Source organism: Phasianus colchicus, chromosome 5 (assembly GCF_987193195.1).
Source record: "Phasianus colchicus chromosome 5, bPhaCol1.hap1.1, whole genome shotgun sequence".
Classification (NCBI taxonomy): Eukaryota; Metazoa; Chordata; class Aves; order Galliformes; family Phasianidae; genus Phasianus; species Phasianus colchicus.
Window position 1 is genome coordinate 7089365 of NC_143440.1, and position 17795 is coordinate 7107159.

Genomic DNA, 17795 nt, shown 5'->3' on the forward strand with positions numbered 1-17795 from the left:
GCGAGCAGCGCGCATGCGCAGTGCGCGCCTACGCTTTACTTCAGGAGGGCGGTTGTCGTGAGGAGGGGTGTCGTCGGTGTTTAACCTTGCAGCTCCCTTTCGGGGAACAGAGGTGCCTCGCTCCGAGGTGTGGGTGCTCGGCGAGCGGAGCACTCCTCGCTGTCCCCTCAGTGTGCTCTCGAGGCGGCTAAAACTCCCGGGGAAAGAGGCACCTCAGCAAAGCGCCTTCTGCTTCCCCAGTGTTCCCGCTGTGTCGTGCGGTGACGGTTCGGTCAGCTCTGTGCCAGAACACCCACCTCAGCTCCCAGCGTGGTGCGGGGAACGTAGCACTCAAACACACGACCCGCCTCGAGGAGCGTCATTAAGTTGATAGGGGGTATTCCTTATCTACGTGGGGCAGCCCCTCTCCCACAGAGCTGGGAAGTCTGCTGGGGGTCCAAGGGAGAGGATCTGTCAAATCTGTGTTTTCCTTCTGCTGACAATGCTGCAAAATGGCATTAAGTGCCTTGTCACCACCTTTAACCGCAGCATGTTTGGCAAAAATGAAGCATCACACAAATATAGTAAAAGTTTGTCGTAAGCGTTTATTTTACATCAACTTGTAGGGGGAATTTGGTTTTTTTTTTGACAAAGGTGAGGAAAATACTTGCTTTTCTGCTTGTTCCTGATAGGGAAATTTATTATTATTATTGTATTATTTTGTAAAATCATATGCAAATTTTAAAAAGTTGTGTGTTTGTAGCCTTGTGTGGAAAGGGGCTGTGGAGATGGAACACGTCCGAAGGGATGAGGGCACTTCTCAAAGAGATCTTTCACCATAGATCTTTGGCAGTACCAGTAATTATGCTGAGAAAACAAGCTGAAACTGCCACCAAAAACAGGGTGGGGATTGGCTCTACAGCCTCCTCCCTGATCAGCAAGAGACCATGCCAACTGAGAAGTCCTGGTGAGAGTCTTAAAATAATATCTGAAGTGTTTTGTAGGGATGGACGAACAAGAATTCACATACTCAGTAGAAAATGACTTTTTTTTTTTTTGTTTTGTTTTGACATGAACTCTCTGTCCCTAAATATCTGGGGAAATTCTTCTCATTACTTCCCTCCTATGTGAGCTTAACAAGAAAAAAATCTAATCACCATTTAGGAAATGACAAAACAGATTTACTCAATACGTTCCACAGTACAGCTGTGAATATGGCACAGGACACTGGAAGGTCAAAGGGCTTTATACTTCACCATGACTGATCTCACATCCTCTTGCAATATCATATTTGCTGGTTCTGTAAAAGCACAGGTATTCGCACAGCTGAAATACTACGAAATAGTTTCAGCCCAAAGAGAGGTGGGAGGAAAAAATTGATATTTACAGTTCCGAGGAGATTTCGACTTCCCCTTTCCCTAACAGTACAGTTTTGTTTTCTGCAAGATTTCAACTGTTGTAACCAGAACTTTGAGCGCTAGATCGCTTGATCCAAACATCAGGCATGTCTGGTTGGCTGTTAGGTAACACAACGGGCCCTTCACTCCCTAATCCAAATCGATTTTTCCATGAAGAGCTGTTTTGCTGCGATGCTGCTGGAGAGATATCAAAGACAGTCTCCCTCAGGTCCAGACGCAGTGTATCTCTCTTCCCGTTCAAGTAGCCTCTCTCTGTTTGACTGTATGAATCAGAGAGCTCTAAGACGTCAGGACAAGAACTGGCTGATTCAGCGAGCTTTAGGCCTTGCTCAAAATCACTAATCGATGTCTCACTGGAGATGTTGAGCATGTCAAAAGAGCTGCCAAGAGAACAAAGGCATCTGTGAATTTTGTAGATGTCAGCAGCAGGAAGATGGCTGTTGTCTGAGGTATAATCCGACTGCTGCTGGGCAGTGTCAGTGGAGCACTGTGATTTATTGAGCTGCCCTTCTTCATTCACACCATCTGGCTGAATATAGTCCAGCCCAGAACTATCCCAAGCTTTTGGGCTGTATTTTCGACACTGACAATCTCTGCATAACCTCTCCCTGTGAATTTCTGCTCCTGAGCTGCTGTGCTTATAAGGAGAGGAAGTTTGCAAGGCAGGACACTGGCACAGGACAGACTGGTCACCTGCAAGGTTCTCTTGCAGATTCTGTCTCTCTCTTTCAAGTGGAGGGTGTGATCCTATTCTTGGGCACCTGTTATCTTCGGCTTGCATGTCTTCAGAGAGCACTGATGGCCTGTTGGACAGCTTGCTTGTGGATGTGCTGTTGTCAAAACTGTCACTGAGTTTTCTGGACAAAGGCTGGAGCTCATATTGCTCATTTGCAGTGTTGGACTCCTGGACCTTCCGCAGTCGGTTTTGCTTCTCATTTCCCCCACAGGCATAGGTTCCATTTGGCTCAGAGTCATCAGAATAATCTTTCATGGTGTGGGCACAAGGCCAAAGGATCTGCCCGCAGTTCTTCTCTGGGCCAAAGAAGCAGCACAGTGACTGGAAGAAGAAGCTGGCAAACCCACAGCTGATACACTTGATCATCATTATAAATATCCCCAACTTTCTATAGGCCAGAACTGTAGCGGGCAACATAATGACTCCTGCAGAGAACAAGGCGGACGCTGCCATTGCGGTGGCACAGCTCATCTGCTTCAGGGAAAAGGCCACTCGGCTCAGGCGGTCCGAATGGGGGCACAGGTGGTAGGAGATACAGTAGTTGACGGTAAAGTCAACAGAGAGACCTACTGCAGCTGAAATGAAGAGAGACTCCACCGCATTGAGCTGCCACTCCAAGAGGACCAAAAGGCCAACAGTTACCAGGACGGTGCCTGCAATGGCAGTCACAGAGAAAATGCTGAGGAGAACATTCCAGGTAGTGAGCAGCAGCACCACAAAAGAAATGGCAATAGAGAGCCCCATGACCACCATTGTTTCTGTGCTGAGACTGTGCTGGAGGTTGTACAGCTCTAGTTTACTGGTAAACCACCCATTCTGAAGTCCCACAGGGGCAGTTTTCATTTCTTCTGTTACCCAGAGGTTGATTTCTTCATAGAAGTGTTTGGCTTTGCTGTAATTGAAGCTGTAGTGATAAACAGTTTGAAACTGCAGTACTAAGGCAGCAAGATTTCCCTCTCCATCAAATCTGAGGCCCAGATCGTATGTTTCTGCCTCTTCCCTGCCTTGTTCCAGGAGCATCATTTTGATGCAGTGTAGGAAGACTTCGCTTCCATAAGGGAAAGAGAACTGGTTACAGCACAGGTTGAAGCTGTTGTCTCTCTGGGAACACTGGCGACTATCCATCCACCTGACAAACTCCTCCATGAAACACACGGTAGATTTCTGCTCTGTATCAGGGTAATAGAAAGTTTGGTTCTTCACCTTTTGACAGAATTCAAAGAGCCACTTCTGGGCATCAGGACTTTGGATTGTGAAGGTGGCATCTGCCACAAGGGTGCCATTGCTTTTTGGATTGAAATGGTCCCCATTATCCACAGGCAGGATACCCCAGATGATAGTGACTGGCATACGCTGCCCTTCTCCATGCTCTAGCCTCTCAAACATGAACTGGTGGCAGTACTCAGAGTCGTACCTCTCAAAGGGGTGGCTCAGTCTGAACACCTGAACAGACGACGACTCGAGAGTCGGGAGTTTGAGTTTTGGGTTGGAACAGGAAATGTAGGCACCTCCGATTGCTAAGGCGGCAAACCAGCAGATCCAGATGTACCGAAACTTGATAACCCCACAAGGCAAAAGCTTTTCAAATAACAACTTGGAGGTTTCGCACAACGTCTTCTGGAGACCCCTGAGAACATAGTGGAGGGAGAGAGCGATTCTCTTGTGGCTGGTATTTTTCCAATAGTCTTCCGGCTTGTAAACACAGGTTGTTGCAATGTAGCGCTCATACAGCACAGCCGAAGAAGGAAGCCAAGTCATCATGAATACGAGATTCACCAGGACAGAGGTGCCCATATAAACAGCAAAGCAGCGGATGGCTATTATATTGCTAATGTAGCTGGCATAGAAGGCAGCACCCATTGTGAAGCAGGATGCCAACATGAGATACGCAAAATGGTGCATGGTTTGACTCACCCGCTGTGAAAGCCCAGCAGAAGGGTTCTGGCTCTTGCTCAGGTTCCAGAGGTCAAAGAAGACGAAGGTGTGGTTGGCACAAATGCTGCTGAGAATGATAACAGCCATCAGGTTTACAAAAGGAAAGTAGGTGAATCTGAAGGCCACCTTGTACAAGAAGTAGGAGATCATCAAAGAGCTGACAACAGTGAGCAGGACCATCAAGGTAATAAAGACCGAGCGTAAATAAAAAGAAATGCTTAGAAAAATAGCTAATATTGCCAGAACTGGATACTTAGTATCCAGTAAAAGATAGTGCTGGAATAGTTTCTGTTTAAGGCCCAGGTCCATTCCAGTGATAGATGTATAGTTATCAAATAGATCCCAGGATTCAAGATTGTCTAAGTAGATCCCCATCATAGATGCACCTTTCCTTGTAGGCAAAAAGAGCAGGCTGTACTTGAGGGATGGCACTTGGTACTCAATTGTCTGGGGACTAAGAAAGTCTCTGTCAACCAAGAAGTGAAGAAGCTGGTAAATAGCATTGAAGCGGGTACATTTTTCTGGGACTTTGGCACACTGAGAGTGTTTCTGTCTCATGGTCTCAGGACCTATGCATGATGGAGTGAGGATACCTTTGTGGTAGTCTGGAGCGCAGGCACGAAGGAGAGCCAGGGTGTGGGAAATGTCTCCTTGAGTTATCTCCAGACAAGAAGACCTGTTGTACAGGACAGCAATGTAGTTCCCCAGAGACCAGCTTGGGCAACATTCATTGGCTTCAGTACGTTGGCAGAGGTCTCTAAAATGTACATGTGAACGTATCTGAAAAATAGCCAGGGAACATCATGTGAGGTCCACTCTGCACATCTTATCTTGCTTCTCACAGTAACCCTCCCCTCCAGCTGTACAAACCATGGCTTTCAGAGACAAACTGCACATACTAAAGCAATTGAAGCACACTAGCCTTCTGCCAAAAAAGGAAACCTTGTCCATTATTTACAGGTTATAACCTCTGATTTGAAAATCTGGATCCTTCTCCACTATCCTAGTGACAGCATTGCCCTTCATTTTGCAGGTGTTCTCAAGGCTACTAGAGAAGGGGGAGACACTTTCTACTGATTTTATTTTATACTTAATTTTATTTTTATTTTACTCCTTATATTATTACTAGATTTGCTAGTAGAATCACTGGCAGCCAAGGAGATTATGTGCAGTCCTCCAGGGCACACAATCTTGTTGTCCTACCTGTTATGCCTTGGGACTTCTAACTCTGTGTGTTTCTCCGTTGCAGGCACACCACAGCAGCTCAGGTGTGGCTGACAAATGACTAGCACTGCTGCGTGTGCAATATGCAGTGATGTGGATGGGTCTGGGAGCCTGCACCCTCTGTGCGCTGTGGGATGGTTTAAAACCTAGTTTGGCTGCAGCTCCCATAGCTGTGTATCTGGCACGATGTAGTGTGAACACAGAGCCCTCTGCCAGCAGGATGTCAGGCTCTTGCAGTGGAGGTTTCCTGGAGTCTTATCACTTAGAGTTGTTCAAGATCCTATGGCAAACACAACTAATCCTATTAAATGTCCCTCTTAAAAAACTCACTATGGCAGTCTCCAGGACAACAGCTCCATTTTGGTAATTGGGTTCTGCTGCTCAACATTCTCAACAACTTCTGATGGACGTCTTTGTCTTCTGGACAAGGTTTTTTGCCCAGTGACTGTGTGTTCTTGTTTAATGGCAGCTGGACTTCAGGGACAGGTGAAATCATTTTTATGTTGCTATGTAGGTAAAATGATCTGGAGTTCTCTAGGCTGAAACCTGCTCTGTAGCTTATGTTGGTTTTTTCTTGCTTTCCTTTCAGCTAGCTATTCAAGATGACAACAGTCAGAAAAGAGATAATATGTATATATGTTCTCGTGACATTACTAACCTTGTCTTGTTCAATTTGACACATGGACTGAATAGCTTGCAAGTTCCATAAGCTCCCAGCAGTTGTAGACATAAATACCAGCTGGGAATAGCCTTTCTCTGAAAGAAAAGAAAATTTAAAAGAACGGGAAAAAAAGCCGCCAACAACAGATATTAGGTAATGAAGATGAGTTAATCAAGCTGGTTGGAGTAGACCCTCTGGGCATTGAAATAAATAAATAAATAAACCTTGCTGTCTCTAAGACTGCTGTGGAGGACTCCCTGAAGAGAACCAGGTCATGAAGCAGCTTGTAGTGAGTGGTAGCATCCCCATGTGTGATCTGACCTCTGCTCCTTACCCAGCTGTCAGCAGTGGGAGAACAAGGATGGAGTGTTTTCAAAATGCACTCTCCGTGCCGATAGCTTGCTTTCAGTGAGTGCTGCCATCTGGTGCTGCACCCCCTCTTAAAGAGTGAGGAGCTGAAGTCCAGCCAAGAACTCCCAAGGACCCGACAGTTTGGTGTTGGACTGATTTCAGAAGTGGAGTTGAGGCAGGGGAGGGAGTCAGAGTATCTGTGTGCTGTTCCTCTTTCTTCTATTTATTAACAAATTTGGGGTATCTTGGAGTGGTGGTGGTGTTTTTTTCCTTCCCTTTTTTCACTATCATATATACTTCAAGAAGGGGAGTGGTATTGCGTGCACTGCTTTCTCAGAGCGCTTCCAGAACATTTCCCAGGGTCCTAAAACACTGACAATTCTGTACACTGTTGAATTCTGGTTGCATACTGCTCCATCACAACTCCACTCACCTGGTGGGCCGCAAAAGAAACCATCTACTCCATAGATTTGTTCCACCATTCTCCGTGTCCTTGCTTCTTGTCCTCCCTGAACAGCCTTTTGTCCTCTGCTAATGCCAATGTCATCGTAGCTAGCAAGAGATGATATAATTTGCGTAAGTAGAGAGATCAGGTGGCAATGAGTGATGTTGACTAGCGAGTCTCTGGTAAACTATGAAGTAAACACATGGAGAGTTTAGAGCCTAATTCCTGGTTTCCAGAGTGGGGAGACAAAGCACACTGCAAGGCAACAGACTTTATACCCTCCAGTGCTCGGTTGCTTTTTAGCACAGGACATACACTGTAATTCACATAAGTATCTTGGAACAGTGAATTGGTACCTTTATACCCACCATTTTCCTCAAAGCTCCCTCACCAAATACAAATACCTTTTCTTCTCAGCATATGGAGAAAGGGAAAAGGTCTTCTTGTAGCCCGTATGGCTCTCCACATTCCTCCATACAGTGAGCTTTCTGCCAATTTCGGTATCTCGTGGCTCAAAACCCTGTAGTCAAGCAGAAGGATTTTATCATTAGCTTGCATTTTAGCTTAGCTTAGCATTCCTTAATGCTTCTTCTTAGACATAGAAACTATATGAGACTACTTGAGATGATTACTGCATCTTGGAGAGATACACACATTGATTTTTCCCTGGAAATACTGCATCCAAGAGATGAGAGGAAAAAAATATTACTCCTTTCCTTTTAGGGCATGGATGGCTATAGTATGAGTCCTCAGCACTGCAGAGATGGGCTGGTGGTTACTGTTGGCACAGGGTATGCTCCCTAACCCAGCTCAAGAGTGAAGCTCAGCCCTTTCGCAGCTGCCAAGTGCAACCCAAAGTTTGCTGTGCCCCAGTCCTGAGAGATGCACTCTCTCTAAGGAGGGTGGAGCAAACTGTCCTTAGGAGTGGGCTGGAGTGTTTAGAAGCTGATGAGGACATACTACCAGAGCAGCATGCTGGGCCTCAGGAAGGGGACTTAACACTGAATACTAACAGAATTGCTTCACCAGTGAGAGCTATTAAGCAGTGCAGCAGTGAAATAGCAAGGAATGAAAGCCTTTCACTAATGAGTGATGTCACTATTTCTGTTTTTGTGACTGTGGTATCAAAGAAACAGTGAGTACTGAGCATTACTCTGAAACATTATGTCCATCCAGAAGGAATCTTGCTTTGGTTGCACACTGTGAAGATAAGAGGGAAGAAGATAGCAGATCACTGATAAAGACTGCCATTTATTTCTAGTGGCTTTATTGTCCTCCTGTCCTGCCTTGCTGCCTCTATCTGCAGAGAAGGAAGGAAGCATAAGCTTGTTTTATACGGCAAAAAGAGCACATTACTAGTCGCCCTGTGGATTTCCTTTTGTTCACACTGACATATTGCCTGTAGGGACTTACCATCAGGGGTTCTGAAAAATCCGGCAAATTTCCAACAAGCAGGCCAGCTAAAGTACAAACCACAACTGTCACTGTACACAGCACCAGGACAGCAATGGGCCAGTCTGCGATCATTTGAGAATAACTAGAATCAACAGGAGGAGAAAAAATGCAGCTGTTAGAGCCCTTCTGCTATTAGCATGAAAGCTGCTGTTGAGCCAACATAGTGCTAATAAAAGGAAGTAAAAGAATTAGGGGTTTTCGGTTTGAGCGTTTGTTTATTGGAAAGCTTAGAGGCTCTGGTACAGCTATTAATGAATGTATTACATTTCCATTATATTAGAGGCAACTCTAATTAACTTAGGTAACCACATTTTGCCTCTGTACATTTTCCTGCTTTTTTAATCAGAAATAGTAAAACCCAGACTCTTCCATCCTAAGGCAAAAGGAAGCTTAAATATTTAACTTAAAAGGCTGCATTTAGAAGGAGCTTCTCTCTTGCATGCTTTCTTTTTTCCCCATTGTACAATCCAAGCCAGTAGCTGTCTTGCTATTTGGCCTGCAGATTTTCTGCCCATGGACCCTAAGAAGTTTAGCTATTCTGAAAGGTCTCCTGAAGATAACTAGCTCAAGCAAGTCATTATTATTGCTCTAAATTCACTCACTGTATGGGGGCTTGCCTTACTTCTGGGAAATACGTAGACACCTGCAAAGTTAAAAAAGGATGGAAACCACTGATCTGATGTTCAACCACCATTAGGACTGTCAGCAGCAGTCATGGAGTGAGCAAGTGGTTTCTGGATCTGTAGGATGAGTGAGACTCATCCTGATTGCAGCCTCAAAACCAAACACTGACCCTACAACAAAAGCACCTGCAAGTGCTGCAGACCAGGGTTTGGAGAACACACAAAACCACATAGGCTGGTGTAGTATGGTGGCCCTTAAAACAGCTTTTCATGTGTTTAGGTCAGGCCCATTTTTTTTTTTTTTTTTCAATTTAAGCCTCATGAATCATTGTGCATAGCCTTGCAACAAAGATCTCTCCTACTGTAGCTTGTGAGAAAATGCAGGACTCTACTGCTTTTGCTCCCTTCTGATTCCCCATCTGGTGGGCCGAGCTGGATTAACCCAATCAATGTAACTATAAATATAAAGCTGCTGGATGGACTAGAGCCAGGCACCTGCTCTGAGAACAGCTATCAAGGCATTGTTGCTATTCATTAGTGCAGGTTGCACAAGCAAATAGAGATTTTTCCAGGCGGATAAGAATCACGGAGCAGGGAGTTCTGACCTTGCCTCTGAAACTGGGACTGCTGAGGAGGTCACCAGCATTGGTGCCCTGCATTTTCTAATAGCAGAGTAGGAGAGTCATGATAATAGGGTAGAAGAATGGCAAGGATTTTATATTAAGCATACCTTTTGGGCATCCTGAAAGCTTTGTCATGTCTGCAGACAGAAAAAAAAGAAAAGAAAAAAAAAAGACATATTTATTATCTTCCTGCCAAGCACTGTCCTGGTACCTAATGAGCAAGTTAACCCCTTCAGAAGCTGAGCCATTGCTGTGGGAGTTGTTTGGCACCAGATAGGTTTGCCTAATGAACAACAGGGTCTTTCCCTCTCTCATTGGCATTTTAACCAAACCCGATGGGAAAACTCTTAGCAACTCCTATGTGTTGCCCCTCCAGAAAACACAATAGAATGTAAAGGACAGAAACAACATAATCCCTTAGGAATCACACTGTAACACTTATCCATGAAAATCTATATTTTTTAAGTGCTTTTCTGCTGAATTTTTACTTCTTGGCAACAGCATAACTCTATGAAGTTTTATGATTGGGGCTAACAATGCCTACAGTTTTTATTTCCTGTTCAACTCAGCAAGGATTTTCCAGAAAGTCAATCTCATTTGTTTCCTGAGCCCTTTCAAAGATGACATTTGTCCAATCTAGAGGAAAAGGAGGCCAGCGGAGCTGCTCAGAACATTTTTCTGGTGTTTCCATCGCAAAGCAGCTCTTGTCATTCTTTGTAGAGCTCTGAGGGATAAAAGAAAGAAGCCTTCCTGAGGGGATCCAAGATTACCTTTATTAATGAATCCCTATGGGCAATCTTAACAGAAAAGATGTATTTTAGTGGTCACCATATCTGAAGGGCCTTTCCTTCTGCTCTTCGTTTCCACCTGAGATGTCTCCCTGAAATGCATGGTCTCTTCATCACTCTAATGCTCCACAGATTTGAGGGAGAGGGGAGCAGAAAAAAATCCTTATAGATTATTAAAGAGAAGTCCCTATTTAGCTGCACACTGCCTGTCCTTTGTTAATTCTTCCACAATAGCCTCTCAAGCAGAATTGCTCAGGCTAAAAACCTTATTCTATCATTGTTGTAACATCACTTCTCTGTCTGCTAGTGCTGTCCCTTCTGCCAGAGATTTGCAGTCCAGCTGCATTTCCTACTTGAATAACCTGTTACGGAGAAAGCAGCTAATAATTTTGTTGATGCAATATTGATGCAAATGCAAACACAAACAAATTAAATCATCTGTTAATGGTTAGAAAATGAGACCATAAAGGACTATTTTGCCTAAGTCTGCACTGCTGTAAAAAAGCAAGGAATCCTACACCTCTGAACTTTGCTTGCTGCCTACTGCTTGTTGCAAAGCAACCTGGAAGACCAAGTCGTATTCCCCAACTTTGTATTTCTCACTTTATTTCCCTCCCCTCCATCATAGGAGCAGCTTCACTGGAAATAGAAAAATAAATTATCTGTGCTCTTATCACTCAGAAACTCTGCCAAGATAAAGGATTAGCCAGCTGGCTATCTTGCAGTGCAAATGGAGAAAAGGGGAGGATCACAGAAAATGGGCATGATCAAGCTGGGTGATGCAGGAGTAACAGAGTGACCTTGGCTCTATTCAACAGGTCATCTTGAGAAGGAAATCCTGACTCTCCCAGGTGCGGGAATGGTAGCTGTGTATGTTCCTAATGGGTGGAGAGAGAAAATTCTATCCCTCTATATTTCTGGGGGCATCTACTGCTTCAAACTGGTAAGCAAAATCACTCAGAGCCTTCCGATCCTGTCTGAAAGTTCAGGAGATGCCTCCTGAAAACTGCTGAGCTGCTCTTCACGGTGCTTCTTACCTGACTGTTACAATGTGGTGCTGCACCGGTTGAGAGAGTCGCTGCCCAGGGGACCACCGTTTCCAAGGGGTTTCTGAAGCCTCGTGATGAGAAGCTGGGACAGGATCGCTGCTGGAAAGGTGGGAACACAACGTGGACCTCTCACTGTGCCCAGGGAGCAGGGGCAGGCCATAGCTGCCTCGGGGCTCCTGCTGATTGCAGGAGTGATACAAATGATGCTGTTGCGAGTCCTGGGAGCTCGACGGTACCTGACCATTGGACTGGGTGGAGATTGGCCCCAGCGTGTGGCTGGAGGAGGGCAGGTGGTCTCCCCCCAGCCTGGGCGATGCAGGAATGGGGCAGTGATGGACTGGGCAGATTCTTTCCCAAGAAGTGCCACTGTAGCTGGGCTCAGTGTTGGCAATCTCTGGCATGGCGAGACAGGTCTGGCAAGGTCCTGCATTTCTTTTTTCTCTGTGAGGAAATAAAGGAATGGTAAAACTTTTCTCTGTTACAGCACCAGGAGGGCTATGCTGGGGAATTGTATCTTGTATCCCACTTAATGCAAGACATAAAACCTCACCCTCTGTTCACTGTATCAAGAGCCAGGGCTGAGCTGAACCATGCTTTTTACAGAAACATCCATGCCTCATTCATGGAGTGCAGCTGATGGTGAATCTATCATATCTTCGTGCTTGTTATTCCAAAATTATGAAAAATAGTGTAACGTGCCCTTGAACAGTTTTCAGCTCCTGTAATGGCTATGGTTTTAGAAACCAGGTATGGCTTCAACGTATAGGCAGAGTTAAGTTAATTAAATGCTAATGGCATTTAATTAGATGGGCCTCCTTATTCCTTCTTATTTCTTCCAATGGATTTCAGTGCAAAAGCAGCAAAACACGCTGGCTGGTGATAAAGGCAGGATCCTAATGTAGAAGCACATTACAGAGTAATTACAGAGATCTGAGTCAGTCTTTGTGACAGCAAGAAAATCCCTCACACCATAGGATGAGGTCGCTGACCCAAAAATGCCTTTGAAATTACCATCTCAGTGTCAGGGAGCTTCAGAAGCACTGTGCAATTTGGAGTTCAGAAAGCAAGAATGATATGGAAACACCTACAGTCTCTGGTGGTCGATCAGAGAACGTGCCATGGTGTCTACAGCTGAGTTACATGCCTGCTGTAGTGTCTGGCATTGAGCATTAAGTATGATGGATGATTTAGGCCAGCTAGAATCACAAAGTGTCTTGAGTTGTCAGAGAATTATGAGTACTGGATTGAGACAAGAATGAAATGAACTTTAGCCTGAGGCACTTGATGAGATGTGGAGAAAAACTGAAGAAATATGACTGAGAAGGGAATATTTTCAAAACTTTGCAGAGTTCATCTCATTTCTCTTTCAGACAGCCATGGAAAAAGACAGAATTTTAGCAATTACAAGTCTCTGGAATTGCACCCGAAGTTAAATAGTAGTATCAATGACAAAAGAGATTTGAAGATTTCTGTTAGCTCAGTACTGCTTGAAAATTGTTATTTTTTCCAGAAAGGAGGACATATTGGCGTTGGCAACTCATGCTGTGTACTTTCCAACATAAATTGAGCTTATCAACTCTGGGAAACTATATTTCGTGATTTTGCAGAATAGACTCGTTTCACCAAAATCATTATGACAGAGCAATGTTTGCAGTAGCAGTTACACCAATGCTGGTGTGGAGACTCATGGCACAGGCATTCCACTCACTGCTACTTGCACAAAGAACCTGTCCAGGACTAGTAACAAAGATATCTTGCCTAGTTAGACACCATCCAATGCTGGTTTTAGTTTTTAGTTATGTTGTTACAGACAGAGATGACATAGTCAAGGTTGCTTATCACAATGTCATTGACTTTGGAAGCAATAACTGATGTACATATGCAGCTCTTGAGTCATGAAATTGGCAAAACAGTTATCAAAACAGTTAGCAAATGCCACTATCTGTGTAAGTGAGCTCTGCATCCCTGGGAGAAGAAGGTACACCCAAAGGGAGGAAGTCAGATAGGATCTGTGACACCGCTGATGTTTCTTATGGCAGCAGACATACAAATTGGTGGCAACAAGCCAAAGTTTGCACCGAAGCAAGTGCCAGAAAACCTGCAGACAGATGTGTGCACACCTCATTGATAAGCTTGACAGGTTTTTCTCAACAGTTCCAGCACTCAGCTGCCTCTGCTCTGCAATACAAAGGACTAATAAGACTTCAGCTAGCTCAGTGTAGTGAGAGGGAGTGCTGTTTGCAAAGCACGAGCTCCCAAATAGATTGTGACAATGATATCCCATTCTCCCGCAGAGTTTGTCAAAAGAAATAATATAAAACCCTGTCGCATGAAGTCCTTGCTGTCCTGTCACAGATGGATTAGAGGCAGGATTACCCAGACTTTCAAGTGAGTGATTTGGGTTATAGCTCTATGAAGGCAGCTTACAAAGAAGGCTACAAATTTTTTGGTGGTGTATACAAACACGCTGCACAAGACAATAAATCAGATGTCAGCAATGGGTTCATGAGATGGAATCTGGGACTTGCTGTAGCCTCATCAAAGTCTCCTGCACTGGGGGGATTTGCATTCAGCTGTACGACTGCAGCACAGAGCAGGTGCAACAAAGGCAGAAAAGGGAAAGCTTGTGGTCTGTGGTAGGCAATGAATGAAATGGCATATTTAATTATTGCCCATTTACAATAATTGCAGAACCAACCAGCCAGGGACATAGTAACCACTACATCCTCCCTATCTATAGGAAGTCTCAGGGATGAGGTTTATTTGTGATAGTATCACACTTCCATTCTTGAGATAAAAGTGTAACTCCTCTCCTTTCTTCCAGATTTCCAGTGGTTGGAGTGCAAGTTAATTTTATTTGGAGGTTTGTAGTTTTGTATTAGCAGAGCTGAGGCACTGAATTATCATAAAGCTGGGACTGTGGTAGTGTTATACTTTTGCAAAATCTAGACTTCTTCTCACTCCCTTTTTGATGTCTCTAATTTGTTATTTTCTCTCTACCTTCTGCGTATCATTTTCCCTAATTTAGGTACGCTTTAAGTAAGATATTTTCCTAAAATGCATAATAATTCACAGAGACTACCACACTGACAATTTATGCTTCTGGTATTTCCACATCTGTAAAATATGTGTTCTTTTTTTTTAAGGGAAAACAAAATGCTTTTTCATGTAAACTGCTGGATTTGCATTGGCAGTGGGCACCAGAGGCTTTTCATAACTGAGACAGTCTGAGGACTGCACTGCCATGTCTGCCTGCCTCATCTGTATCACTGGACAGGAGGAAAAGGCTTTCACCAGAAAAAAAAAAAAAAAAAAAAAAAAAATTTTGAAGATAATCAGGGAAATGCAAGAAACATGTGCTGAAAAAGTCCATGTCCAAAGACCCTCAGCTACACAATCTCCTGGTGACAAAGGCAGGTGGCAAACCCTTGGATATCACAGATTGCTTCCATTTTTTTTTGCACATACATTAATATATTCAATGCTAATAGTTAACAGACAAGCCCACTCCCCTTGATTATCATCTTTGCTGTGAAATACTGTTATGTTCTGTTCTTTCCCCTCATGTGGTCTCAGCTCCATCCCCTGGCTGCTCAGCGACTTCATGTTTTAGAATAACTTTAGCTAATTCAACTGATTCAGTCGTGAGTCTTCTTCGTTATCTCCTTTTCAGGCTGAACAATTACAGTTCTGTCAATCACACTCCAGATCCAAGTTGCCTTATGCTCATCTCCAACTCTGTGACAATGTGACCTTGGTTATCCAAAATCTCCAGGGAAACCTGGAGCTCACAAATAATGATGGTTTTGGATAATTACTGCTGGCAGGTCTGCAGGTTTTGAGTCTTCACCACTATGCTCTCAATTAGCCAGGGTGCTGGTGCATCTGATCTGCTGAGACCTGCACCAGAGATGTAGACTGGTCCTTGACACCTACCAGCATGTCACTATGACTTTTCTGGGCCTCTAGGACCCTGAATTGTGTTTGGAAAATGGTTGTGGGTGTGTTCCTGATTGTTGTGTATTGTCAGACAGAAGAAGAGGTGGGCAAGAGCATTACACTGGAATAACACCAAGGGAAGAGAAACATTCTTTTGAATGTTCATTCCCATTCAGGACTGTGTCAGGACTTTGGGATGGTGTGGGCAGAAATGGCCTCTCAGCCACAGGAAAGCCTACAGAAGCAGTCTAACAACCTCCTTTTTCTTCTTCAGGCTCAACTGGATGCAACTAAAGAGATGCAGAGAAAAGAGGAGATGTATGGCAGGTGACAGGCTGGAACAAACTGCTCCTGAGACCCACAGGAATGAGTTGCATTTGTCATGCTGCTTCCCCATCTCTTCCCTTGAGATGTCTAGACAGGATAATAATCTAATTTATGAAACTGTCCAAGTCCCTCTAAGTGCAGCAGTGCTTTTCTGAGGCAAGCAGCAGGGCACAAGCAGCCCACCAGATGTGCAGGAGCCAGCAAAAGTGTCTCTTCCTTTTTCCTCTTCCCACCGGAAAATGGTCAAGATAACACCATTGTTATCGCTTATGTTTGCTTGTGATTTTAAGGTGACAAGTGCATGCATCTGGAGATTATGGAAGGGCTTATTGCATTTCACTCTCACCATTAGGTGCCCATCTGGCAGGGAGGGATGGGCACCTGTCAAGCAATTCATCTCCTCCTTTGGCAGGGTCAAATTCTTGTACACTGGAAAATTTCTGTGTAGTTACTCCTTGTTTTGCTTTTTCAATCTAGTAGCAAGATAACATGTATCCATAACATGTATCCTTAAAAAGCCTTACAATCTTTTTTTTTTTTTTTTTTTTTAATGAGACTCCTGAGTATGCTAAATCTTCATGAAAAATTAATGAGACTGAAAAGCTCTGCTTCCCATGTAGTCTGCCAAGAAAAGTTTAGTTTTATTACCCTTTCCATTGACTCGTCTGAACAGCCTTACCCTCACCCCAGGCAGCTAGCAGTGCTGTGGGCACAGGTGCTTGTGATGGGTGCAAGCAGACACAAAGGGCTCAGCCATCCCCACCCAGTCTCCAGCTCCAGGAAGGTCTGGATGCAGCTTGCTGTATGTATACTGGCAGTGTAAAATGAACAGACAAAAACCTGTTTGCTCACTCCTATTTTGAAGAAAGCGACACCTTACTATCCCAGCCTTAAGAAGGTCAGAAAGAAGGTGTTGTTTATCGATGGTCATTTCAGTCAAGCTTGGGCCAGAGGACAGGTGCTACAGAGCTAACACTTTTGTGGCTACATGAACAGCCTTGCATAAAGAAGCATTTATGTATGTGCTTGCTCAGGAGTCAGAGAACTATCTTCTTGCATTTCATTGCCATAAATTTTAGTTCTCAAGTGTACAACATGAGATAAAGTCAAAGCACCCATTTCAGCTGATGTAACTTGTATCCATAACTGAACTCCAATAGGCTCCAGTATTCATTTTAAAGGATCTGTTCAAACAAGCAAGGATTAGACAGGCAAGTAAAGCTAATGGGGCGTCGCTGGTAGTTCAGACCCCACCCAATGCCTGAGATTTAAGGCTGAGATGTGCAGAGCTAAGGGGATGCGACTGCCCCGCTGGATCCCCCAGGCAGGTAGGGATAGCTTAGCATGAAGATCCCGTGTCAGGAAGAAGTGAAACTCTTTGGGCTTTCAGAATGAATCTGTGTTGTTGAACTCAGGATGTGCCTTGCTCAGGAGAATCTGAAGAGCTCAGATCTGTTGACTTCAGTCTAAAAAATGGCAGTGTGGTCAAAAATTTGGGAATAGCTCTATGCCCAGAATCATGGGCTGGTTGGCATTTCTAGAAAATTGCAATGATTATGGCTTCCAGCCTGGTTTGAGACACCAGCTAAGGGAGCATATGGCACGGGGGGCAGAAGGAGAGAGCTGCGGGGTTTTATAGAAAAAAACCTTTGAATTGAAACCAGTTCTTGTCCAAAGCCTGGTGAAAAGAGGACTTCATCCAAAACATGCTGAGCACTGCTAGCAATACCTCACCTCTTGCAGTTGGGGTTGCTCACCCTATTGCATGATAAAAAAAACCCCAGGGAGGTCAAGTTCGACACCAGCACAGGGGGCACGAACCACGAGGGTGCCAGCCGGACAGCGCGGCTCTTGTAAACCCCGAAAAGGACGAAAGGCACATGCCCCTCGATGGGGCTGGAAGGCAATGTCAAGCCTCGGGATAACCGAGCCTCGCCCAGTGACCCCCCCAACAGCAGACACCGCCGAGCGCTCACCACCGTCCCCCGCAGCTCCGCGCCGGTCTCCGCGCTCCTACCTGGGCGAGGCGGAGGCGCGGCCACGGCGCGTCCCCTCGGGCCGCTGCTCCCGGCGCAGCGAGGCCGGCCCGGCCTCCATGGCCGGCGGCGGAGGCAGCGGGGCGCTGTCCGCAGCTCGCGGTGCTGAACGCTCCCGGCGAGGCGGCGGCGGCAGCTCCGCGCAGCGCTTGCGCGACCGCGGAGGCGGGCCCGGAGCGGCCGGCCAATGACCACGGGGCGCTGCC

General features: G+C 45.1%; 1 protein-coding gene across 1 annotated transcript; it reads right to left on the reverse strand.

The window, feature by feature from the left end:
- Positions 1–333: 333 nt before the first annotated feature.
- Positions 334–17707, reverse strand: DISP2 (dispatched RND transporter family member 2). The gene is made up of 8 exons (XM_090140263.1): positions 17571–17707; positions 11276–11728; positions 9558–9587; positions 8163–8286; positions 7154–7269; positions 6738–6856; positions 5951–6048; positions 334–4848 (listed from the first exon to the last, which is right to left on the reverse strand). Exons 1-8 carry the CDS (start codon positions 17648–17650, stop codon positions 1429–1431), a joined length of 4440 nt encoding a protein of 1479 aa, XP_089996389.1. The 5' UTR covers positions 17651–17707; the 3' UTR covers positions 334–1428.
- Positions 17708–17795: the final 88 nt, after the last annotated feature.

Coding starts and splice junctions, on each gene's coding strand:
- DISP2 (XM_090140263.1), bottom strand. CDS start 17,650: ATGGAGGCCGGGCCGGCCTCGCTGCGCCGGGAGCAGCGGCCCGAGGGG. Junction 9,588..11,275: donor CACCACATTGTAACAGTCAG/GTAAGAAGCACC, acceptor TTCTGTCTGCAG/ACATGACAAAGCTTTCAGGA. Junction 6,857..7,153: donor CCATATGCTGAGAAGAAAAG/GTATTTGTATTT, acceptor ATCTCTTGCTAG/CTACGATGACATTGGCATTA.